This window comes from Harpegnathos saltator, unplaced genomic scaffold, assembly GCF_003227715.2.
Source record: "Harpegnathos saltator strain DR-91 unplaced genomic scaffold, Hsal_v8.6 scaffold56, whole genome shotgun sequence".
NCBI classification, from domain to species: domain Eukaryota; kingdom Metazoa; phylum Arthropoda; class Insecta; order Hymenoptera; family Formicidae; genus Harpegnathos; species Harpegnathos saltator.
This window is the reverse complement of record NW_020230382.1, coordinates 1,784,138-1,806,931: the sequence shown is the minus strand read 5'-3', so window position 1 is coordinate 1,806,931 and position 22,794 is coordinate 1,784,138. Positions and strand designations below refer to the sequence as shown.

At 53.4% G+C, this 22,794-nt stretch overlaps 1 protein-coding gene and 1 long non-coding RNA gene across 4 annotated transcripts in view; one reads left to right on the top strand and one right to left on the bottom strand.

Moving 5' to 3' along the window:
* LOC105185732 (fibroblast growth factor 18) overlaps positions 1 to 22,794 on the bottom strand; it is a 127,358-nt gene that overhangs the window by 54,054 nt on the left and 50,510 nt on the right. Inside the window, exon 1 of one of the 3 annotated variants that reach the window (XM_019842606.2) lies at positions 11,014 to 12,216. The exons of 1 other annotated variant lie outside the window; for it this stretch is intronic. In XM_019842606.2, coding sequence (XP_019698165.2) covers positions 11,014 to 11,033 — 20 coding nt within the window. In that variant the 5' untranslated portion in view covers positions 11,034 to 12,216. Of the gene's footprint in view, positions 1 to 10,208; positions 10,371 to 11,013; positions 12,217 to 22,794 lie in introns of those variants that run through there. One more of the 3 variants, XM_025303628.1, reaches the window with a different exon arrangement.
* On the top strand, positions 17,471 to 18,280 carry LOC112589628 (uncharacterized). Its single transcript, XR_003113675.1, has 2 exons — positions 17,471 to 18,069; positions 18,214 to 18,280. It is a non-coding gene; the product is annotated as an uncharacterized LOC112589628 (long non-coding RNA).

Here is a 22,794-nt window from a genome sequence, read left to right as displayed (position 1 = left end):
TTTGCGAGAGGGATATGTCGAATTTTCGCGAGAGACGGAACTTTCTGTTCATTCCGCGTCGGTGCCAAATCGATCGTCCCCGATGAACCAGTCGCAGCCGAAAGGTCCGCGAAAGGACGCGACGGCAATCGGCGGCAATCGCGGCGGATGTTCAACTGCGAGATCCGTAATCCAGAAACGTTTCTCCCTGACGTTCAGCCACTTGCCCTTTCAATCACGAGGCGGACGCTGCTGCTCCGAGCTAGGTACAAAACACTCGAGCGGCTCTCCGAGGCGACGATGCTTTTACGACGTTCAGCGTCATCGAATTAACCGCTAATCTCGGCCCGCTTGGCCTCTCTATTTCATCCTCAACGTACCTGTCATCGGCCGTGACGCGCCATTACGCAGCCACGGTAGAGAAGTTAATTGCCGCAGCCGGGGCAGCCCCTACGCAAGACACTCATTAGGTAGCTCCGGAGACCCAGTGACGTCAGACCTAGTAACGAGGGTATGGGGGCCGGCGGACTCTCATGTCGTCTACCCTTATGCCCGCGCTCATGGTGGCTCATGGTCGATTCATCCGGACAATCCGCCGCTACTTGGCCGTTCGTTCATTGTGATTTACACGATCATTAACGATACCGCCCGAGCGAGGAGAGGGGGTGGGCGAGGGGGCAGAGAAAGCGAGGAGGAGAGAGGGAGATTTACGCCGTTTTCGAGGGTACACAGCTGTCCCGAGGATTATACCGGGCGGCCGCTTCGAGGAGAGCGCGCGACCTATTCGGAGACGAGACGAACCCTTTTACGAGCAACTCTAGCTCGTTATTACCGGCCAACCGAAATAGAATTCAGGACTCATCATCACGGAATCGTCCCGCCTCGCAGGCTCGCCTCATCCGGTCAGCGATGGTCAGCGAAACAACGGGATTTATAGGCGCGTGGGCGTAAATCAGCCGGGGGTGTAAGTAAACAACCGAGCGACTTTACGGCGCTAACATTGTCTTACCGCTCCCGGACTGTCGCGCGGAATTGGCGCGACGCGACGACGGAGAGATACTCTAATCGATACGATTGCGATCGCGCGACGATATTTCTCAGATCGAACGTATCCGACATATGAGTTACTCCGCGTGATATCTTGATACCGACGAAGCTCTCCTACCGAAGTACTACCGAGATTCCTCCCCCCCCCCTCTCTCTCTCTCTCTCTCTCTCTCGGTTTTTCATTCATATGCCTCGAAGCGATTTTCTCTTTTGCTCTCTTTCTCTGTCTCTCTCTCTCTCTCTCTCTCCCTTTCCCCCGTCCACCTAACGGACCGTCACATCCAAGAAACGGCCTGATTGACTTTTTAATTGGAGCCCCGCGCCTGGCAATTACGATCGTCGACCCCCTTCTTAGCAGAGTCCTCGTGTTGCGCGCGAGCTCGCTCGCGGACGTCGTGCCAGTTCGGTAATACGTAAACTGGAAATCGCCGTGTGCATGCGCGTCCCTCCCCGCCCCGGCGTCGTTTACCTTGGTCCATGACGGACGACGCCCAACCGCCTCGTTTTCATCCCGTCTTGTCGCTAACTATGTTGGTTTTAGCCGGCGAGATGAGCTCGGCTTGATAGGGCAGCGCCGGCGCAGCTGGACGAGGACAGAGCGACGCAAAGGGTCCAAAAAGGAAGGAGCATGTCGCACGGGTGATTACGCGAGGCGTATGACAAGTTATGAAGCCGATCGCGGCGGCGGTGGCGGCGGCACAAAGGCCTCGGGTTCTGATACACCTCCGAATCGGTTCGGCCCTTCTCGGAAGGGACGCGCACAGGGACTCGCCGCTAAAAATCGCCCGGGCTTTAATCGCTTATCGGGAGAGCATCGATACCGCTCGTAATAACAATCCTCCCCCCCCCTGCCCATTCGGCCGAGTATGCTTGCCCCGACGAACATCCATCTCCCTTCGACGAGTTTTAATCGGAGATTAATTGAGAATTATCGCTAACCGCGACATTTTAATCTCGCACGCTAAATATCCCGGTAATAAAGTATCAAATTAAATTTCGGCTAAAAGACGCCGTCCTTCCTAAAATTAACCGCGAGATGATAACGCGCTTTCGTTATCAGCGCGTTATCAGCGGGAAAAGCCAATTCCCCGCCGGGGCCCTTTAATTATCAATGTAAAATAACTCCATAATTAGACGTTCCGCGTGATATGAGATCGATCGCGAGTATCGCGATACCGTAGGTATATCCCTACGCGTTCCTCACGTGCGGCCGACCAAAGGTCTCCCCGAGGTCCCGTCCCGGCCGGCGCATCCTCGTGGTTACGCAGCGCGAAACGGAAGAGTTGATTTATTAGTGCGAAATGACGAAATGATCCTCATTACGCCGCGCGCGCTCTCGTCCTCCGCCCGGCCGACCAGATTCCTCGTTCCGCGCAGCGCGCGAGCTCCCGTCCCGTCCGTCTCGCGCTCCCGAACCATGTTCGACGTCGGTATCGCGGCATTCAAATTATCGTGTAAGCGACGACTCCGCATAATTGCCGTATACGTTACAGACTCACCGCGAGCTTATTATTAGATACAACGGCGCGATAAGTACGCGTGCAAGCAGTTTCTCACGCCGTGGCGTGGCGGGCCGTCGCCGACTGTTGGCGGAAAATACGAACCGAATACCGAGTATTATTCTCGTTACACGCAAGCACCTCGCGTCTCATTAGGCATTAATTTATCTTGCGAAACGCGGGACTCGCAGCCGTGCGATCGATCGTGCCCGAGGTGAGAAATAAATCGCCGCCGACGTGTTGTAAGAATTAAAACGTCACTCTCTCTCTCTCTCTCTCTCTCTCTCTCTCTGGCCAGTGCATCGCCAAGCTATCAAGCGTCGATGGAACCCTGCGACGTTAAAATAACGCCTCCCTAACGGGAGGGGGGGAAAGAAGATCGGCAAAGAGCGAGCTCCGTCGGAGGGAGCAGAGTTCATTTGAGTCCTGACGTCCTCGTTCGTGCAGAATGCGACGCGCGGGTCGCCGGGCGGTACCGCGGACACGTGGAATAATCGATTACGCGACTAACTTTACGTATTTCTCTGTCACGTATCGAAGAACAATGAGCGGATTCTCTGCCACGCGAGCGCGTAGGCAGGCCAGCCGAACGGCCTCCATTATTTCGCGAGGGTGGCGACGGAATATGCATGCGCGCGCGCGCGCGGTCCCCTTCGCGGTATATTTCGCCGCTGTGCGAGTGTTTGTGCGTTTACGTGAGCAAGTGCGCGCGTGTCGGCGCCCCCATACACTTCTTTTGCGGCCGAATCTTGGATATTTCCCAGGGAGGCGACATTAAAGGTGCAATAACCCGATCTCGATGCGGCCCGCTCGTTCGGTTAACGACCGTCGCGGCAATGGCTGCCTCTTGGATCGAATCTTGCGTGAGCCGCGAGTTAATAACAAGGGAAAAAGAATAGAAACGTAGGAACGCGCCAGCGCGCGCGCGCGCGCGCACACACACACACACACACACACACACACACACGTGGCGCATCGTCGTACGAAGAGACGCAATTACTGTCGTTGAGAAATCTCACGGAGAGCATCGCGGTCGAGGAGTGCCGACTTTGGCCCGTTGCGACGTTACACGGACCGTCGCGTTGATTCGGACGCGACCATCGATCATTTCTACAGCTTCGTGGATTTCGATTCGGACGACTTATTTCCTCTTTCGATAATGCTGGACTTTACACTTTGTTACCGGGTGCAAATCCAATCGTGGTTGAACGCGCCGAATAAACACGTCGGTGAACGACCGCGATCGATTTACCAAGTTGCTCGGAAAGTGGAAGCCGGCGAAATAAAACGGCACGTTCGCGCAGAGAGGCAGAAGGAGAGGGAGAGACGCTCGGAAAGGGTCACTGGGAGATTCTCACGAGAGAGAGAGAGAGAGAGAGAGAGAGAGAGAGAGAGAGAGAGAGAGAGAGAGAGAGAGAGAGAGAGAGAGAGAGAGAGAGAATCCACCGCTACTAATATAATAATTCGAAAACCTTACTCTCCCTCGCCATTTTCGAGCGACACCTACTATTTTCGCACGCCGAAGACACGCGTTGCGTTCAGATACACGGAAACGGAGAAGCTTCGAAACGGGCGCGTGAAATCTACTCTCAGGTAACAGACCGCCCAGGTTGACCACACGAAGAGACGAAGAGACAGAGACAGAGACACAGACAGAGAGAGAGAGAGAGAGAGAGAGAGAGAGAGGGAGGAAGGGAGGGAGAGAGAGAGGAGCAGGACCTGTCCGCGCTCTCACGAGCCTAGAACTCCGTTTGTCTTTTCGCGAGGACGGCGAATTCTCTCGCTCGGGGCGAACGCGCCATTTCGAGAGATTAACCGTCACCTTACACCCGTTCAGCTTATGTCCCGTAACGCACACCGGATGTAGAAATGTCTCGAGCCAGCGCGTTGCTTTACCCACCGCTACCTGGTAGCACTGGTAGCGTTCAGTCCCCTAGCTCCACCTCTGCTCCCGCCGCCGCCGCCGCCGCCGCCGTTGCATGCGGCGGCGAGGGTCGCTCTCGATGTTCGCCTCGAGGTTAAAACTCAATCCCGCCGAGCGGGACTTGGCGCCGACTGTCACGCACGAAGCAAGAACAAATTAACCGTCGCGTACGATCGCCTATACCGTCTATCCGGTTCGTGGAAGTACGGTATAGTGTGTACCCGCGTGATCCTCGCGTACGGCAGGTGCGCCGGTGAACGGGTCGTTATTAAACCTGTCGCGCTAGGCTAAAGGAGTACTTTTAATATTGTTCGCGCGGGTCTTCCCGCATGAACGTGGCAAAGACGTTCGCAAGTGCTGCGAAAGAAAAGTGCTTCCACGAGCTTGTGTGAGAAGCTCTTCGTCGATCGAAATCGCGCGAAGTACCGCGGGAGGAATACCGAAGCTGCGAAAAGGCTCCACCGGCTCGAGTCGTTCTCGAGTCGAGCGCGGTAGCAGCTGCTAGGGTTTGCTACGTAGCGAGAAGGAGATAAAACCGGGAAAGAAAGTGCCTTAATAATGCGGCGCGAAGACAATGCGCGGCGCGGCCTACCGGTGAGTCGCGTGGGAGCGAACGCGTTAAGCTTATTTATCGCCGTTATTAGAAAAGCGCGTTTCGCCCACACGGCGATGCCGATGCTCGACCGAACGACTGCCGACACCTGCGAGCATTGCGATAAACGTCTCTCGCGGCAGGGCCGCGGTGGACAAAAATGCGCGCGCTCCATTGTACGCGGCGCGGCTTCACACGCCGCCGTTGGCGACTGTTCTCCGCCGCGCCGTCGCGAATGCCATTTCTCTTAAATATCGATTTCGATGCAAGCTGTAACACGTGGGTTATCGCAGGTACTACACGACCGGCTCCCTCGATCCCGCGGCAATTGGCCGGCGCGAGAGAACACCGCCGCGCCGCGCCGCGCCGGCCGACGAGAGAGAGTGAGGAGGCAGGCGGCTGTGTGTGCGCGCAGGGAGAGTAAGTACCGAGCGCGTACCGTGTGTACGCAACGCGCGGCGTTAGATTACTTTCGTGCCGTGTTTGTCGTGCGGTCGGCCGGCCAGCGATCGCGATTGCGGATGATTTCTACGACGCTTAGGCTGCTGTGCGGACTCGGGGGAGTTCTCGCGTCCTCTCTCTCGCTCTCTCGGCCGGGCAGCGCGAGGGGCAGCGGCAAGCGGCTGCAAATTTCGGTAAAAATTGAGACACACTCACGGCGGAGGCGACACGCGGGCCGATTGACAAATCTCGAGCGTCGCGGACCTCCGACGGAGCGAACCTTCTTGGCAGGGTCGGGACACGAGGAGACTTCCACTGAAGGTACAATGAGACGCTTATAAATTGTGTCAGGCCGAGGTGTGCGTCGAGAGAAAAGAACGAAAAAGCCGCTTCTTAGAAGCGAGCTGGCGGGATCAATGCTGCCATTATTAGGTGGGAAGCCCAATCGTGTAACTATCCTTACACGTTTATTGCTTCGAGACGGATAAACGCGCCGCGGCTGTTGGACGACGCACCTGCCACGGTTGCGATCCGGCTTGTCAACGAATGCCTTCACTTCAGACACGTTATCGTGCCTAGTAATTGACCGAATTACCGATAAGAGGCCGCCGCCGAGAAAATCACGTTCGCTTTCTGCCTCTCGGCGCTTAGCCTGCCTCGAGAACGAGCCTGCGGAATGCTCGTCCCTCGTTCAGGTACGAGGCCGTGATAATGGTGAAGAGCTTTTTGTTAAAAGTCAAAGGAGACCATGCAACTTCACACTCGACGTGCCGGAGGATTATAGTGGAAGGCTATACGCCGCCATTCGCAAGATGTTCGCAGGTAGAACGGCCGAAGAGGATTTCAACGTGAATCGTTCGAGAAATAATTCGTCTCTCGAGCAGTCTCATCGATAAGCCTTCAAGGCGATTACATCGTAGTGGACATTACCGCTGACTTTAATCTGAGACTTTTCCTTTTATGCTCGCGTTTCTCGGTTCAACCACGCTAAATAATCTTCTGCAACCTATGATGACCGAAGACTGAAAATTGGATTTTACAAAGAAGCTGCCCCTCCTCCAGGGAGCTGCTCGTCCCTGCTCGTCCCTGCTCGTCCCTGCTCGTCCCGCCTCAATCCGACCGGACGGTCGAAAAATCGGATGACAAGCTCGAGGATTCTATGCTCCCGGGGATATCTTATGCGTTCCGTGAAATCCCTATCCCGCCGCTGTCGTACTCGGTATCAAACTGTGACACAAGGCGGATAATATCATTACCGCGACCTTGTTTCCCCTGATTGGATTGCCTCGGCGTTCACATGTACGTACATCGATACTCCGCTCGGTATATATTAGAATCACCAGAGCAACGTCGAACGCGCGCGAGGCTATCCCCGCAGCTTTTACCTTCCACCAGTTGCTCTCCTCATGCCGCATTAAAATAATGACTTCAAATATAGCTCGTCGGCGAAACGAAGCTCTCCCCGCGTACATTTCTCGGATACCCTCCCGCTCACCGCGTCTTCCCCGCGCATGTCGCGCTTCCCACCAATGTATCGCGCCACAGAAGTAATATCGCGCCAGCGGAGTAATAGGAAAAGGTATAAATCACCGCACACTCAGTGGTCCCCGACATCGCGCGGTTTCATACTCGCGCGAGCACGCCCTGAAAATCGCTCGGGGAAAAAGCGGAGAAACGGTGCAGTCCGCGAAACGCCCGCGTCTCCTTCCCTCGCGCGTTCCCTCAACGAGAACGTAAGCATGAATCAAAGTGCATTGTGTACGGCGTCACGTGGTCGCTAAAATCTTTCTCGTGTTCACTTATTATTCATGTTGGCACACGCTTCGTCGGGGATTTACAATGTTTGCGCGTCGCGGCGTAGGTCGAGCATCGTTACCGGGCATCATGCTCCGCCTGCGCGACGGGCGCCGCTCGGAGGAAAAGCCTCGCGCTGGGATTTCTTCCCGCGAGAGACGTACAAATGCAAATCTTCGAGTGGCCGAACAAAAAAAAAGAACACACCACCATAAAGCGTTTAATCTTAGCGCTGCATCACTGACACGCGCGCGCGCAGCGTGCGCGCGATACCGCTCGCGCGGGCTCGCAGGGGGGGGGGGGGAAATCCAAGTCGACTCGAAGAGACACGGAAGAGAATCGGTCGCTTTTTGGAAATTCATCGCGTCCGTCGCGAGAAGAAGGTGTGGTGGTGGTGGTGATGATGCAAGGTGCGCGAGGTGCGCGTGGACCGAGAAAGTCGCCCATCTGGGCAACGCGATAAGAGGCAAGGAGTTGTGAAAGGTCTCAGGACCACGCGAGCGCAACGAACGCTGTCACTCACACGGCCGGCCGGCAGGGGATAATTTCCCGCAATTCAGCCCGACTTCGACACGTGGCGCGAAATCACGACCCATGTTGGCACGCGTTGCACGCGCGGCCACGCGCTCCTTTCCCCGCGCGCGCGCGCGAAGTGTCGAAAACGCGAGCCGGTGTGTATGTGTGTACTTGTTTGCGGAATAAATCGGAATGATAATGGCCGGCCGCGCGAGATCTACCATATGATCTCGCGGCGGACAAAGAGCGGCGCACGCTCGCGGCACCACGGCACCGGGAGTCATCGATTTGTCACTTTTGATGGAGAAAGGCTCTAATCGGGTCGCAAGGATTGATTGAGTGTCAGGTACGGCGGCTCAACGGCGGAGGGGTGAGAGGGCGGGGGACGGAAGGCGAGAGGGAAACGGGAGACAGCGCGGTGTCTGTGCTGCAGCCGCAGCGTTTGCCGCGCCGCTTAATCGCGCGGCGGGGGCTCATCCGAAAAGCATTTTAATTGCGCGTCTACCTTATCTGAAATATGTCGCGTTATCGCGGGCGTATCGTTTGATTTTGCGACTGACAGAGCTCGCCGCCTGCCGATAATCGGCCGAGTGGCGGATAAAGTGGCGGAAATCCATGATCGTTTGCGCAACCGTAGTGCGCGGCCGAGCTCGCACACGTTTCGCACACGGCTGTTGTCTCCTCCGCGCAACCGATACGAACACGAGATCTCTCGAGTGCGGCAACGAAGGGCGATTCGTCGGGGGCCGCCGGCGGTATCGGAAACGGTATTTGCGCGCGTATCGGACGGGCAGATCGCTGATAAGTGTCCCATATAAGTGTCTCTATTGACAATTCGAAAGTCCAATCGATATATTTTTTTAGAACTCGCGGGCGAACTCTTGCCTCCCAACGCCCCCACGAACGCCACATCCTCCCTCGCTCGCTCCTCCGGAGGATGCGAAGAGAGATTCGTTCGAACAGGTGTTCGCGGCTCGTGCGCGCCGATCCTCGCAAGCCTGCGATTCAAAACGACGCCTCCCTCCGCGGAATACCTCGGTCGGACAAAAGTATCCGGGGCGTTGACGGATATATAGAATCACTGACGTAACACTGATATAACAGGTAAGAAAATATATATATAGGGTCCGTAATATACATGCAAAGTAGAATGACGAGAGAGAATGCGGGAAATGGGGGGGTGGGGTGGGGGGGGGGGAGGGAGCTCGAGAAGAAGAGTGAAGAACAGCGTATTGGACGGGCACAAAAGCCGCAAGCGGCGCGTGAAATCACGCGGGAATTCCCCTACCTAACGTGAGAAACCGTTGGCTTAAAAGGGTACGGCTTTTCGTCAACCGACTGCAAATCGTGTCAAGGCCCCTTCGGTCTCGCACTCATCCGCAGGGGTTACTGCCGGAGGGTTGCGCGCCTTCGCCTGGTCGCGCGGTTGAGTACCGCTGGCCGGGGGCCGTTACGCATCAGCAGCGGTGCAAATAAATTAAAAGCGATACTTGAAGATGGGAGAGCCGAGAGCTTTCCTCCTTCCATTAGATGGCCCCAACATACCAAAACGGAGGTGCAATTTCATCGGAAGATATATCGTAGACGATTACAATGCAAATCCCCGTCGGAAAAATGACCGGTTAGGTTCGGCACGTGGGAAGAACCAGAGCCCCGGCGGAGAGTCTTCTTCGCGAGGTCTGCGCGAGCTGCGTCTCGTCTTCTCCCTTAAACTATCCCAGTGGCACACTGCGCTCGTAACGGGCCCGTACCGTTATGCAAGCATTCTCGCGTACCCGCGAGGCACGACTCGTCTCTCTCGCCGTGTTTGATCGTAACTGCATTTTAAGATCGTTTTAAGCGCTTCCCTGCGACTAAATCCACTTTTGCCGCTGCGCCGCCCCCCGCCCCCCGTTATCGCGCCACCTAGTACCTAGTAAATTCAGGTCGCGGGACGAATCGGGGAACTTCGGTGGCGTCTTCTCGGGCAAAGCCTACGAGCGCTCTCATTCGTGCGTGAGAAACCGTGCCAAGGCGCACCGACGACGTTTGAAATCGCAATGTCGCGTTGAGACAGCGAGAATCTCCATCGAGGAACGATCTCGGGCAAGCCGACGTGGCGTACACCACGTGCACGTTCAGTCTAAACGAAATCGAGTTACAATCTCGGCGGGATGGGTGGATGTAACTTGGCGGTAACGATAAACGATGAACTGCGAAACCGTGAGCTGTGAGTCGCAAGCGGAGACAAGAGCGAGGAGATACTTCAGAAAGGACATCAATCAATTTCATCACACACTCGAATGTCGCTTCACGGACAAACTCCAGCGCTCACACCTCGCCGTCTACCGGCCGTGCTCCTCCTTTCGAGATTCGCGGGGCGGACGCGTCGCGTATCGATGAGATCGCGCGCGGGCCGATGGCCCTTGGGACTTACATTTGGTTCCGCGTTAGACGACGTGGACTGACGAGATTGTGAAGGGACCGCGTGATCCGAAGCGGACGTCATCCCAGTATTCGTGTGCGAGTAACCTTTGTCACAGCTCGGAGCCAGGATCATCCACCACCGTCGTCGTCGCGCGCGCACTACTTGCGCGGTCACAGCTTATGCCACCACCACCACCACCACCACCACCACTACCACCACTACTGCTAGCTCCTCCGCTACTACCACCATCAACACTAAGAACAACCACGTGGTAGGCAACAACAATAGCAACAAAACGCCAGCCACAACAGCGCAACCAAGTCGAGCACCACCAACCAACACGGTCCGAACCGCGACACCACACACGTGGCGGCGGCGGCGGCGGCGCGGCGGCGCGGTAAGGGGGAGGGGGTGCCGCAAAAACAACAACGGGCGAGCGAATTGGTATCGCACGCCCGGGAGGGAAGAGCACGCGCGCCCGCTCGCGCGCGCGCGCGCTCCTACGATCCTCGCGAGCCGAGGAGGACGCTAAGTGTCGGAGTAACGGGGCGGGGATGCTGAGATCGTCCTTCTACCCGACTCCCTCGGAATCATCTTAACTGGATCGGCTCGCACACGACTCGATCGAGATAGGCGAGGCACGGGCCTCCTCGTGGTTATCCGATGGGACGCTACCGGAAGAATGATTGCGCCTTCTCCCGCCTTCTTGCGATATCCTCCCTCTTTCTATGTCCCTCCTTCTCCTCCTCCCCCCTCTCTCTCTCTCTCTCTCTCTCTCTGTTTGTTTTTTTCGCTTTTTACTAAAGAGACTCACGTGATAAGAATGAGACGCATCCAGGCGCGTTTGCGTCAGCAGCGTCGACGCATTGCGTCGGGCTGGCCTCCGGAGCTGCTTTTAAAATCCTCGCTCCTATCTAACGACGCCGCTGATCCTTTAACACTTTGTGTCCCGCTCGTGCTCGCTTCCAAATACACTGGTATCCCTCTGAGACTGAACGACACCACTCGATCATGCACACACCGTTGCGCGTCTACTGACACTTTGCCTTGAGAATTCTCCCTCTTTCTGTTTCTCTCTTGCGCTCACGAAGAGAGACGTGGATCGGAGTAACGAGCGTAAACTGCGGATCTAAAGGCTCATCGTCACGTTGCACTGTTGCGTCTGCGTTACACTGTTCGCCGTACTGCTCTCGGATACCGGCACTATCGGGCAGCGAGCGTGACAGCTACGCGTACGTGCATCTACGACGAATTCCGCGCATCGTGTCGGGACGAGCAACACAATTCGATATATATATATATATATATACATATACACATATATATCCCTCGAGACTCCGCTCAACCATGGGCGCCCGGCTCGTTCGGTTTTCGGCGCGAAAACCCTTATCCGCGCGCAGATGCAAATCCACCCCCGTCGAGCGGCGGCGGCGTGCGATAGTGTCCTCGAGACCAAGGGACAGTGGTAGCAGCGCGGCAAGAGAACGTGATAATCAATCCGTCACCGCTTCGTAACAGGTTTGGAAACATGCCAATGATCCATCGTCACAAGAAGTCGCGGCCCAGCGGCGCTTCGTGGCCGACAGCTGGCGGGGGTGGTGATGAGCGTGCGAGCGGGGAAACACCGGTGAGGACGAGACACGGCGTCTCTCTCTCTCTCTCTCTCTCTCTCCCCCTGCACGACGATCAACCCTCTAAGAAGGATCACACCCTCCTCCGCACCTCCGAGAGAGGGAGGGAAAGGAGCCGCGGCGGTGACGCGAACGCGAGATACCGTCGCCTCTGCGCGACACGCGGGGATGCGCTCTCCGCGAACGGTGCTCTCGGCGACACACGACAAGCGGCACGACAGACGCGCGACAATGGCAGCACACGACGTGTGTTCGGCACGACAGCGACGCGACAATATGACCGTGCACGCGTAGCGCGGCAGTACACAAGATGAGGAGAACACGGTGCCGCCGCTGGCCGTGAGAGTCCCGTCTGCTCCGAGGCGCGCAAGTCAGCCCCACTAGTGTTCGCTCGTCTCTTACCTGGCTGCTGCCCTGCCACCGCCGCCGCTCGCCTAGAGAGTACCCCCACCCCTCTCGTGCCACCCCTCCACTCGTATCGTACACGAGGTTGCCCCTCCATCGGCGTGTTTCCTTCCCCTCCTCTTGCAGCCCTCCTCTTACCCCTCTCGCGGTGTGCGCTCCTGGAGAACGAACGAACGAACGCCCCCGCCTGCCGCGCACAACCCTACTTCTGCCGCACACGCATTCTCTCTCTCTCTCTCTCTCTCTCTCTCCCTCTCTCTCTCTCTTTCCCTCTCTCTCTCTCTCTCTGTTTCGCGACTGTACTCTCTTTTACAGCGAAATCACATGGAAACGCGCGTAGCGTGCGCGTTTTGTGCCCGGCCCGAGCGCGATAGCCGTCGCGACGGCGATTTCGCGGCGACAACCCTTAGCGCGCATCGCCGCGCCGGCTGCGGCCCTACGAATAGCACCGCGCGCACAATGCAGCTTCTCTCCCCGCTTCGGAGCTCTGCGCGCGTACGGTCACCTGTTAAAACGAGTCTCTCTGGAGCTCCTCTGGAGATACCCGCTCGGTGTGGAGATGAACGGTGTTCGGAGCGCCGTTCGCACTATCGCACTCGGCCTCCCTCTCTCTCTCTCTCTCTCTCTTTCTCTCTCTCTCTCACTCTCTGTCAATGGATCTTGTTTGATATGTTAAGTACGTTAAATAAAAGAGAAGATACATGTAGGATTTTCTTCTTGAGACTCGGTAAGTTAGCTTCGGAAGGCACGGTGGTTGTTGGAGAGGAGCGCGAAAGAACGAAGGCGCGGATCGAAGGCAAATATCGCCGTGTGTATCACATAACTTCATCTTCGGAATGTTCTTCCTCAAATGGCTGGCTTCTCTCTTTCTTGAGAAAGAGGCGCTCCTCACTCTCTCTCTCTATCTCTCTCTCTCTCTCTCTCTCTCTCTCTCTCTCTCTCTCTCTCTCTCTCTCTCTCTCTCTCTCTATCTCTATCTCTATCTCTCTCTCTCTCTCTTTCGCGGAATATTCTCTCGGTTTCTCCGCAGCTGGCGCATCGCCGGCCGAACGTTTCGCACACTCGCATTTTTGAACCATCACGCAACGCACCATCGGCGCACAATAACTTAAAGGTCACTTTATAACAGCTGGACAATCCACGGATCGAAAGTGTGCACGCATCAATAGCAGTGACGCGCTCGTCCGCAGGCAAGCGAGCGAGAGAGAAAGAGAGACAGAGAGAGAGAGAGAGAGAGAGAGAGAGAGAGAGAGAAGCTCGACTAGCCATCGGCAGGCGTGCCGGCGCGTATTTCTGCACGCTCGCGGCGGCGTGCGCGTCATTCGCGCGCGATTTATTTATCTCTTTTTATTACTTTCATTTCGCCGCCGAGATGTGTGATGACGGCCAAGCGGTATATAAATTACGGTACAAGGCGTATCGGCTGTGGTATTCCGCCGCACTCACTCGTATGTGTCCGGTGACAGTGACGAGCGGGCGGTTGCGCAATCTCCTCGCGAGCCCGAGGTTTGTTTTTCTAAATGAGTCAACGGCGCACGATTATATTTTAATATATTTCAATGAATGTGTCGGGGCGGCGGGCGAGCGAGAGAGAAAGAGAGAAGTTGCACCATTCACAATGACGTTCACTCAAGGACTCGTCGCGCGCTTCCGAACACGTGCGAATTTTGCGTCGTCGCCCGGGAGAACGGCGCGGGGGAAGAGGGAGGGGGAGAGAGAGAGAGAGAGAGAGAGAGAGAAGAGAGAAAAATTCGCGACGCGGCTCTCCCGGAGTGAGAATGAGACACTGACGATGGAACGTAGCCGCGGCATCACGGACAACCGGTGGCCGCTTAACGCAACGAGATAATTAATTATCAAACGAGCCGCGCCGCCGATTATTGCAGACCGATCGCGAGCGAGCGCGGGTTCGCTCGCGATTTCATCCGCGGTTACGGCGTCACGTTGCCCGCTGATAGCGACAAGAAGGAGAATTAACGCCCGCCCAACGTGTACGAGTTCCTGCGCTTTGCTTGCGCTGCACTATTAAGTGCGTGTTCAACATGCCTTCGATATCCGAGATGATGCCCGGCGGCCTGTAGATAGCCGCGATAGTGCCCGGCATTGTGGAACGTTTCGTGCAACACCCATCAACACACGGCGTCGTGATAATCGCAGTCTCGGCGAATTAAGCTGCAGGGGTGCGAGCGATAAAATCTCGATTGAATCTCTGGGGATTAATCTCAAGCGGCCGTTACTTCGACAGCTTCGAAGCTCTCGATTATCCGAGATATTTGTCGCCGAGGAAATCCAACGTTGTAGTGAAAACGGTGTTATCGAATCGCCGACGGCGAAGTTCTCCTTGGCTATCGAAGGGAGCGCTCGCGCGCACGGCGATTCTCCAAATCGCCATCACGGCTGCTTTAATTAGCCTCGACCGCGTCTAATGATTAACCTGATAAGCGCGAGAGCGAGACACGCAGGGTCTTGCCATTTCATGTCACGGAATTCAGTCCGCCACTTCTTCATGGATGTTCATAGATTTCCCTCTACATGTCGCCAAATGTTGCTCCAAGCGGCCTAATTCATCGAACGCCGACGTTGTCGGCGCCCTTTTAGGGCCGTATCTCTTAGGGCAGCGACCCTTCGATTCCAGGCACGACTCAGGAACTCTGAAGTCCCGTTTCACGTGTCTAACACGCGAACCACATCTCTGTATATAAGTGTTTCTCGCAAAGTTTCTCTCTCTCTCTCTCTCTCTCTCTCTCTCTCTCTTTCTCCGTCTCTTTCTATCTTGCTCTAATCTCACGATTATCTCAAGGTTCTTCACCACTTGCAACGAACAAGGAGATAACAGGCGCACTCGACGATTTCGATCAGTCGTATGTCAACGGGCAAATAGACGAAAGTTCCGATGCATTGTTATAGCAATTAACGCGATGAGAGGCAGAAATGTGTCGAGAGCAGAGATCAATTTTATCTCGAGTCACCTTATATCGACTCGGTGTCGATATAAGGAAAGTGTCAAGGAGGTCTTTTATTCTCTTCAACTCTTGTCTCGGTCGGCCTCGTTAACGGCACCGCGAACGTGGCACGGCCCTGCCGGTCGGTAGATTTGATCGGTACAAAGCGATCCTACCTATCCGAATTAATCTGTACCATCGGTGTCGGGCTAGCTACCCTACACGTCGCGTCGTTTAGGAGCCATTCTGAAGGAACCAGCTTCATTGGCAGAAAGAGAAACGAGTGGCGACCTTAGCGGCGGCTAGACGAGGGTGAATTGGGCCGTTCGCTTAATTACCGAGGGCGACAAGTGTCGGTGTCGTGGTACCGGCCAAATTCACCAGGTCCCCGGTCCCGGAATACCTGAGACCTGAGCTGGTGTAAATCATAGAACAATACTACAGGACCTTTGTTCCCTCCGGCGGTGCCGTGCCGGGCCGGGCCGGGCCGGGCCGGAAACCTCTCGGAGGGGAATCCTCGTGAGAGGATGCCTTTTACCTCCCTCATTCACGTTTTCAAAGAAAGATTACGAGGCGCTACTCGACGAAACGCTCGATCACAGCGCCACAGGTACGCGGATTCACACACGCCGAGTCTTATCGCCGATTGGTCCCGATACCCGCTCGACCTTCAACGATGCGCAATCGGAATCACGAAGGAAGAAAGAGAGGTAAAGAAACGGAAAAAGAGAAACAGAGAGAGAGAGAGAGAGAGAGAGAGAGAGAGAGAGAGAGACAATGGCCGAGTGTCAATCTCTGATAAACTAACCGGGTTAAAGCCCCGAAGCGTCGCGAAGCGAGAGCGAAACCATTGATTAAGCACGACGCGTCGCGAGAGCGTTACTTCTTATTTAGAACGAAGCTCACGAACGTAAAGCGGATTGATAGCCGTCACTACGCTGCCGACTCGAATGACGAATCGTTCGTCCGCAGCAGCTGCCCACATCCTCAAACTCTTCCATGCTGAGTAACCGATGACACGGTCACGGATTGAAATATATATGTACCAACGTTATGTTCTTTCTTCTATTTTCGGTCTGCTCTTCGGACGAACGAGTCCGCGCGCGCACGAGATCTTTATTATAGGTTGACTGCGCGGTCGAACGACGCGTGCTCTAAAAAGGTTCGGACGCCCCGAATTCCAAGATCGCTCGCTCGCTCGCTCGCTCGCTCGCTCGCTTACGAGCTGCACTCGGCGATTAATCGCCGCTAATTAACGCCATAATCTCACGGAATTCGAGTCGCGACGATATCGCGGTCGAAGTAATGCCGTATACTACGCGCATGAAAAATAACGCCGCGCGGCTCGTACCGCTTTATCGGCCATGCCTGCGAGCGTTGCCTGTACACGCGGTAATCAGTCGGACTGATTGCGACTCGCCGTCGCTGGTGTATTTTTGGAAGATCTGCAGCGAGAGGAGATCCGACTCGGTTCAGAGTTCAATATTGAGTGAGTGTCGGCTCGCGCAGAAAAATATATCTTACGTAACTAAAAAGTCGTCGGAAATTTAGCTGGATTTGCCTTTTTCTCACGTGAATTATCAACATTTCCTTCAGACAGAGAACTTCTTGACAGAGAACATTTCACGAGCAGAGAATATTCCAGGTATCCTTGGCGCTTCCTATTATTTAAAAATTCTTCAACCAATCGGAAGTCGATTTAACGATTCGTGTAAAGAACACAGAAGCGTTCGTTTACGAAGAAACGATGATCGACGGCACCGCGCAGCTAATAATGTCCACATTCATAAACATCAGCGACGTTCTCAAATGCGTGTCGTATTTATTACGTCGATGAATAATTTATACGATTAGTCTCACGCGGACAGGAAACGTTTTAAGCGGCCGGTTATGTCATAAACGATACGCTTTCCTTTACCTCTATTTGTCACAAACTTAGCAGGCTGCAGATTGCAGTCTGCGCGCCAATTAGTCACGCTCACGGCAATCTGTTACCTGCTCGCAACCTGCGAGCAGTTTTAGGGCGCGACAAATCGCGTCCGTTTCTCGTTTGGCATCGATTGCATCGAACGTGAAAGCACTACGATTTATCATACGAGCGATTTTTCTAGCGTACAAGAAACGACACCTTCGACCCTTCTATCTCGAGATTACGATAACCTTGTACAGTCGACGAACAACGTCCGCCACAAAGAAACGCGTTTCACGGATATAAACATTCGGCAGTGCGAAAACATATATCAAAATAGTGCCGATCAAGTAGCTGAATGTTAGTAAAGTATCGTTTGACATTTTTGGGGCATCCCGTATAGCGAGACAAGGTCGATAAAACATCACTCGTGTTTATGTCGAGAGGCGTTCGACCTCCGAGACAAAGGTGATATATCAAGGTGCTTGCGCCGCGCTTAGGTCTCATAATACGGCGTGACGGTGAACGTGACGGCAGACGCTCCGCTGCGCGTTACTTTCCACCTTCCGGAATGAATCGGGTCGATTTTCGGCCGCGTCCGGAAAACGCGTTATAATATTCCGCGCGCGAGACGTCGTGAAGCGCGCATTAAAAAATTGGGTAATACGAAAAATAGCCTGTGATAATATTATATAAAATAATCGACGTCAAAGCAATGAAAGGAATCGTACAAAGGTGCTGCTTCAAACACGACTGAGAGAGTTAGTCGGTTGATTCTCGGCAGAACAACACGCTCACAGTGTTGAAACGGTCGGCGGTACAAAGGCGGTGCGCAAATGAAAGACATATCGCGCGCGATTTTCCACTTTGCTTTACATTAATCGGATCGACTCGCGAAAACGCGTTATTATAATATTTCGCGCGTGCGAATAGTGTGCTGGAATCATCGTGAACTTCAGGAGCGTCCGAGAGTCTCTTCGGAGGTACCTATTGTATTTTGATACTACTTGATTTAACAGAGAATTATACAGTCGAAACTCGTATTGCAATATAACGATCTTCAATTTTATATCAGAGCTGCATCTAATAACTAATTAACTAATTAAAGAAATTGTCTTTGTGTTTAGAGGGTCTGGTGAACGCGGATTGCTGCACCGGAGGATCCGGTTCGGGCCGAGCAGAATCAGCTCGAAGGTAAGGTCACCGACTTGCCGTAACTTTCCTATCTTTAACACTTTACCGATACCGATTGAAAGTCAGAGCATAACGGCCAGATTGCTCTAGTGTGCAATCACGAATGAGTAGTCAGTTTGTAAAATCGACAGAAAATTGCGCAAGATGTAATATCATATTAATCGACAAATTCTTTCCGAGAATTTGTCACGATGAAGATGCAAAGTATTGGTTTTTTGTTTCAAACGCGAAGTTTGCTTACACGAGATTTGGTCGTGCGAGCGAGCCTTTGTTTACGTGTTGTGCTTATGTCAACTGAGAAAGCAGGAGTTTCACAGTTGTTTTGATATTATGTTTGATTGTTTCGTTACGTTTGAACGCGCGCGTTGCTGAATTAACGATATCGCCCCGCGATTGTGTTTTATTCTTAGATACGAGGATAAATTTATATCATACTAAAAATATCTTCCACATAGCCGTGGAATTTCTTTTTCGTGAAATATATGGAATATCGCTAAACTGTCATACGTTATTTTCTATTTTTATCTTCAGGTTTGTTCGTGTCACGTTTGCATCGCGATTACGTTCCTTCCGCGAGATTTGTATTTTTCGTTACGTTACTTCCGCGTTTAATTCGCGACGTGCATCATCGACTTTTTTATACGCGATTCGTGCCGTGAGTATATTAAAATGACACGCGAGTGTATTATAACGCAAAGCGAGAAACCTGTTTTCTGACAAGTAGAGATGGTATATTATCTTCGTCATTTTCGATTTTGCTGAAGACGCCGCGGTCTTCGTTTCGTGACCTTTAACGCGCGACTCGCGACATGCTGAAAATTATCGTATCGTCAAATGCTGTTTTCGAAGTCCCAAAATTTATTGCATCGCGAAAAATTTATTAGAGAGAAATTCATAAATTTCGATTTTATATATCTCGTTTCGAACGAAACTCGTAGGATCCGTCTAGATAAAAAATAAATTATATATATTTGTCGGTACCATCGATACGTTTATTAAACGCCGTTTGAACGTGAGCATTAAACGCGTCGCGAATGCAATGAAATGAAGTGCAATCAACGTGGGACGACGCTGGAAGCTGAATGTAGCGGCTGGACTTCGTCGATGGACCTCGACGCGCAACGGTGAGTGTTAAATTTCACACACACACACACACACACACAGTGTGTCACATATTTGTATGAGTAGTATTGATTTTCAACGCAAATCGCATTGAACTTTGATGAAAAGTCACCGCCTGTGTGTTTAAGACCATGAATTCGATTCCGACATATAATATATATGTATTTAAATTATATTTTTTTATACTGCATTGAAACGTGGCTTGAGTAGAAAATGTCGCGACCGCCGTGATCCGTCGAACGATGTCGTGTTACTTCCTCACGGTCAGATCCGTAATTAACCGTTATCGATTTTCGCGAGGGGATAAACTTTATTCTTCACATGTCTAACGGGGTTTATAATTCTCCTGAAAGGAGTGATCAATCGATTATTTAAATTTTATTGCGAGGATTAACTAATTCGCGCGCGACAGTTAACACTTATTATCAGTAATCGACTTGTTGATATCAGCTGATCGTTATAGCGGATGCACGGTGCACGTAAGAAAGCGGAGAACTTTACAGCTAGGTCATAAAAGTCAATATCAGCTGAGCCGCGGAAATCAATAACAGATGACAGATCGATAGACACAGCCAAGGCGCGCGAGATATTATTGCCTGGTTATATGAGCGCTTATAATTGAGAAATAATCGCGACCTCGATATTTTCGTGCGAGGATTTTCGGCTCGAATTAAGCTCGTAGAAGTTGCTAGTAAATTAAAGTAAGGCAGTTTTTTGCGACATTCCGTGTGTTTGACGGAAGAAAAAAGACCACGCGGAATATATGAAGAATGACATAAATTTATACATAAATCCGTGGCGAGATATCTTCCGACGGCCTCTCGCGTTATATCGTACATTCGACCGGATCGTTTATCTTCTAAACGGTGACCGCGCAGCGATTCACGAAATGTTATTGTGAATCATCGCCAGAGATTGCAGACTGCGTGCCAATCAAGCATTCCGACTGCAATGTGCGTTTATCACCGCTCGATATTCGTCAGACATCTCGGTATACCAATACACACACGCGTACAGACAATGTCCAAACGAACGAAATAATTCTCGTTTACGGCGCAAACATTTCTCGGAGCAATTATTATTCCACGTGTATCCGAAACGCGATCTGCAAATACCGCTATCTGCAATCTGCTATCTGGAAATACCGCAAGCATCCCATTTATAATCCTCCCGTCCCCCCGTTTCAAAAGCATTTCAAAAGCAACCTTGGGCAAGTGTGTAAATTACAGCGAGTATCTTCGCCGTCCTGCCGGACAGATGCCGCTCGGCGGGATAAATGAACGATGCCCCGCCGTCAGAGTGCGGGAACGCGAGATATCAAAGCGTTGCGAAACGCTTTTCCCAACGCGACGTATATAATAACGAAGAAAACGTTAGGCATCGCTCGCACGATACTGCGCACGGATACTGACACTCTGAGATTCTGACAAACGCGGAACGAGCAATCTACGCGACGAATGATTGCGAGCCGCCGTACAACGTAACCGCGGCGGCGCGATTTCTGCGCGATTTACGCGCTTACGTAAGACCGCGAGTGCGCTTTTCGACCGGATTACGAAAGCGATCGTTTTCAGTAGGTGCAAAAGCAATTTCTCCGCGCCGCGCCGCGCCGCGCCGCGCCGCGCCGCGCCGCGTCGCGAGCGGGCAGCCGCAAAACGCGTGCGTTGTAAACGCGAAGGGGAGAGAAACTGGTTCAAAGAGGCCGAGCGAGAAACGTGTAACGTGTCGCGTGGAGGCGACGCGCGGTGGTACAGGTAAGCGCGCTCGCAGGTCCCCCTTCGAGAGAGCCCGTGTAACTTACACGACGCTCGTATTAAGTCCCGCGGCGCGACCCGCGCAGACCGCATTTAATCAGTTTGCGGTCGCGGCCCGCTCTCTTATGCCCTTTTAATACGTTTTCTCCTCACCTCCGTTCCTTTGCTCTCTCTAGAGCGCGCGCGACACCGCGGCGCGTAACTCAACTCCCGCGTGTACGCGCTGCGCTGCGCACGCTGCGCAATAGTGACGCGTACGATCGCTCCTTTCTCCAGATGGACGACGCGAGATTTACCAGCTGGCGAGGATCTCGCCAGCCGGGACCTCTTCTTGCCTGCCCTCGTGGAAGAAAGTAAGCGCGACGAGTAGTCGGCCAGAGACGATTCGATTGGAAGTAATCTCGAAAAATCGTATGCAAACTTGGAACTTGGACTCGATGTTCTCTCTCTCTCTCTCTCTCTCTCTCTCTCGTTAGTTGGCTTCCGCGAGAGAGAAAGGGATGGAGATTATGCGCCGCGCCGCGTCGAGGGATTCCGAGGACGCGCAAGGCGAATAAAAGGAAGCAGCGTGGCTTTGAATGCCGCGCGTGGAAGTTGGCGATAGAGGTCGGCTTGGTGTGGTTTCGCTTCGTGTGGTCCGGATAAATTAATAGGGATATTAACGATCGCGGGAAAAATATAATTAGGCATCCCGTATGAACGGCGTGCCGCGTTCGTATCGGGGCCCGCGCAAGAGAGTAATTTACGGCAACGAGACGATCGCGCGCGCCGGCGTTTGAGGGCCGAGTTCGATCTCTCGGATTTTATTTGCCCCGTTAGTCCGTTTCCTTTCCTTTTTCCTCGTCGCATAGAGCCCGGGAGTACGGCGGACCCGCGGCGGTTTTTAGGAGGCTTTACGCCTGTTTCTCGGCGGGCCGACCGGCAATTTGGTGGAATTAAATAATAGCGGCCGTCCCATTAACGTAACGACGCGGTCGACGGTGTCTCGCAGGATTCGTGTGTGAGAGAGACGGAGAGAGAGAAAGTGAGAAAGAAAAAGAGGGAGAGGTAGAGAGGTCCTGGCGAGTGGATGGAGGCACGCCAGGCTCACGTTTTATTTCATCGTAACGTGCCAGAAGGTTTACACATACCTACGTCTCAGGAGGCAGGACCCTCCGAGGATGCAACCCCTTCTGTCCTGTGTGGTCTATCGCGGTTCCTCAAATTATTACCGACAGTCTGTGCCTTTCTCTCTCTCTCTCTCTCTCTCTCTCTCTCTCTCTCTCTCTCTCTCTCTCTCTCTCTCTCTCTCTCTCTCTCTCTCTTCGGGATTCCCGCGTCAATCTCGAAATTTGTCAAGAATTCTTCGTACCGCCGGGCGCGTATTCGCGTTGACTTTGAGCGCCGGTTAAGAATTAATAAGCGGCGTATTCCGTCCGTAGGAGGGGACTCTCTCGTGCCAACTTTCGACCGGCGTAAAATTAACCGGACAGAAGCGCGATGTACTCCGGACGACGGTATGTAGTTCATAAAACTTAAGAACCCGGTGCAATATTCCCATTTAGCGATTAAAACTTCCCGACCGAGGATCAACTCGCCGAGTGAATTATCGCGCGCGACCGGCCGCCGCTTTTAGATACCCTTGCCCTCCCCCATCCC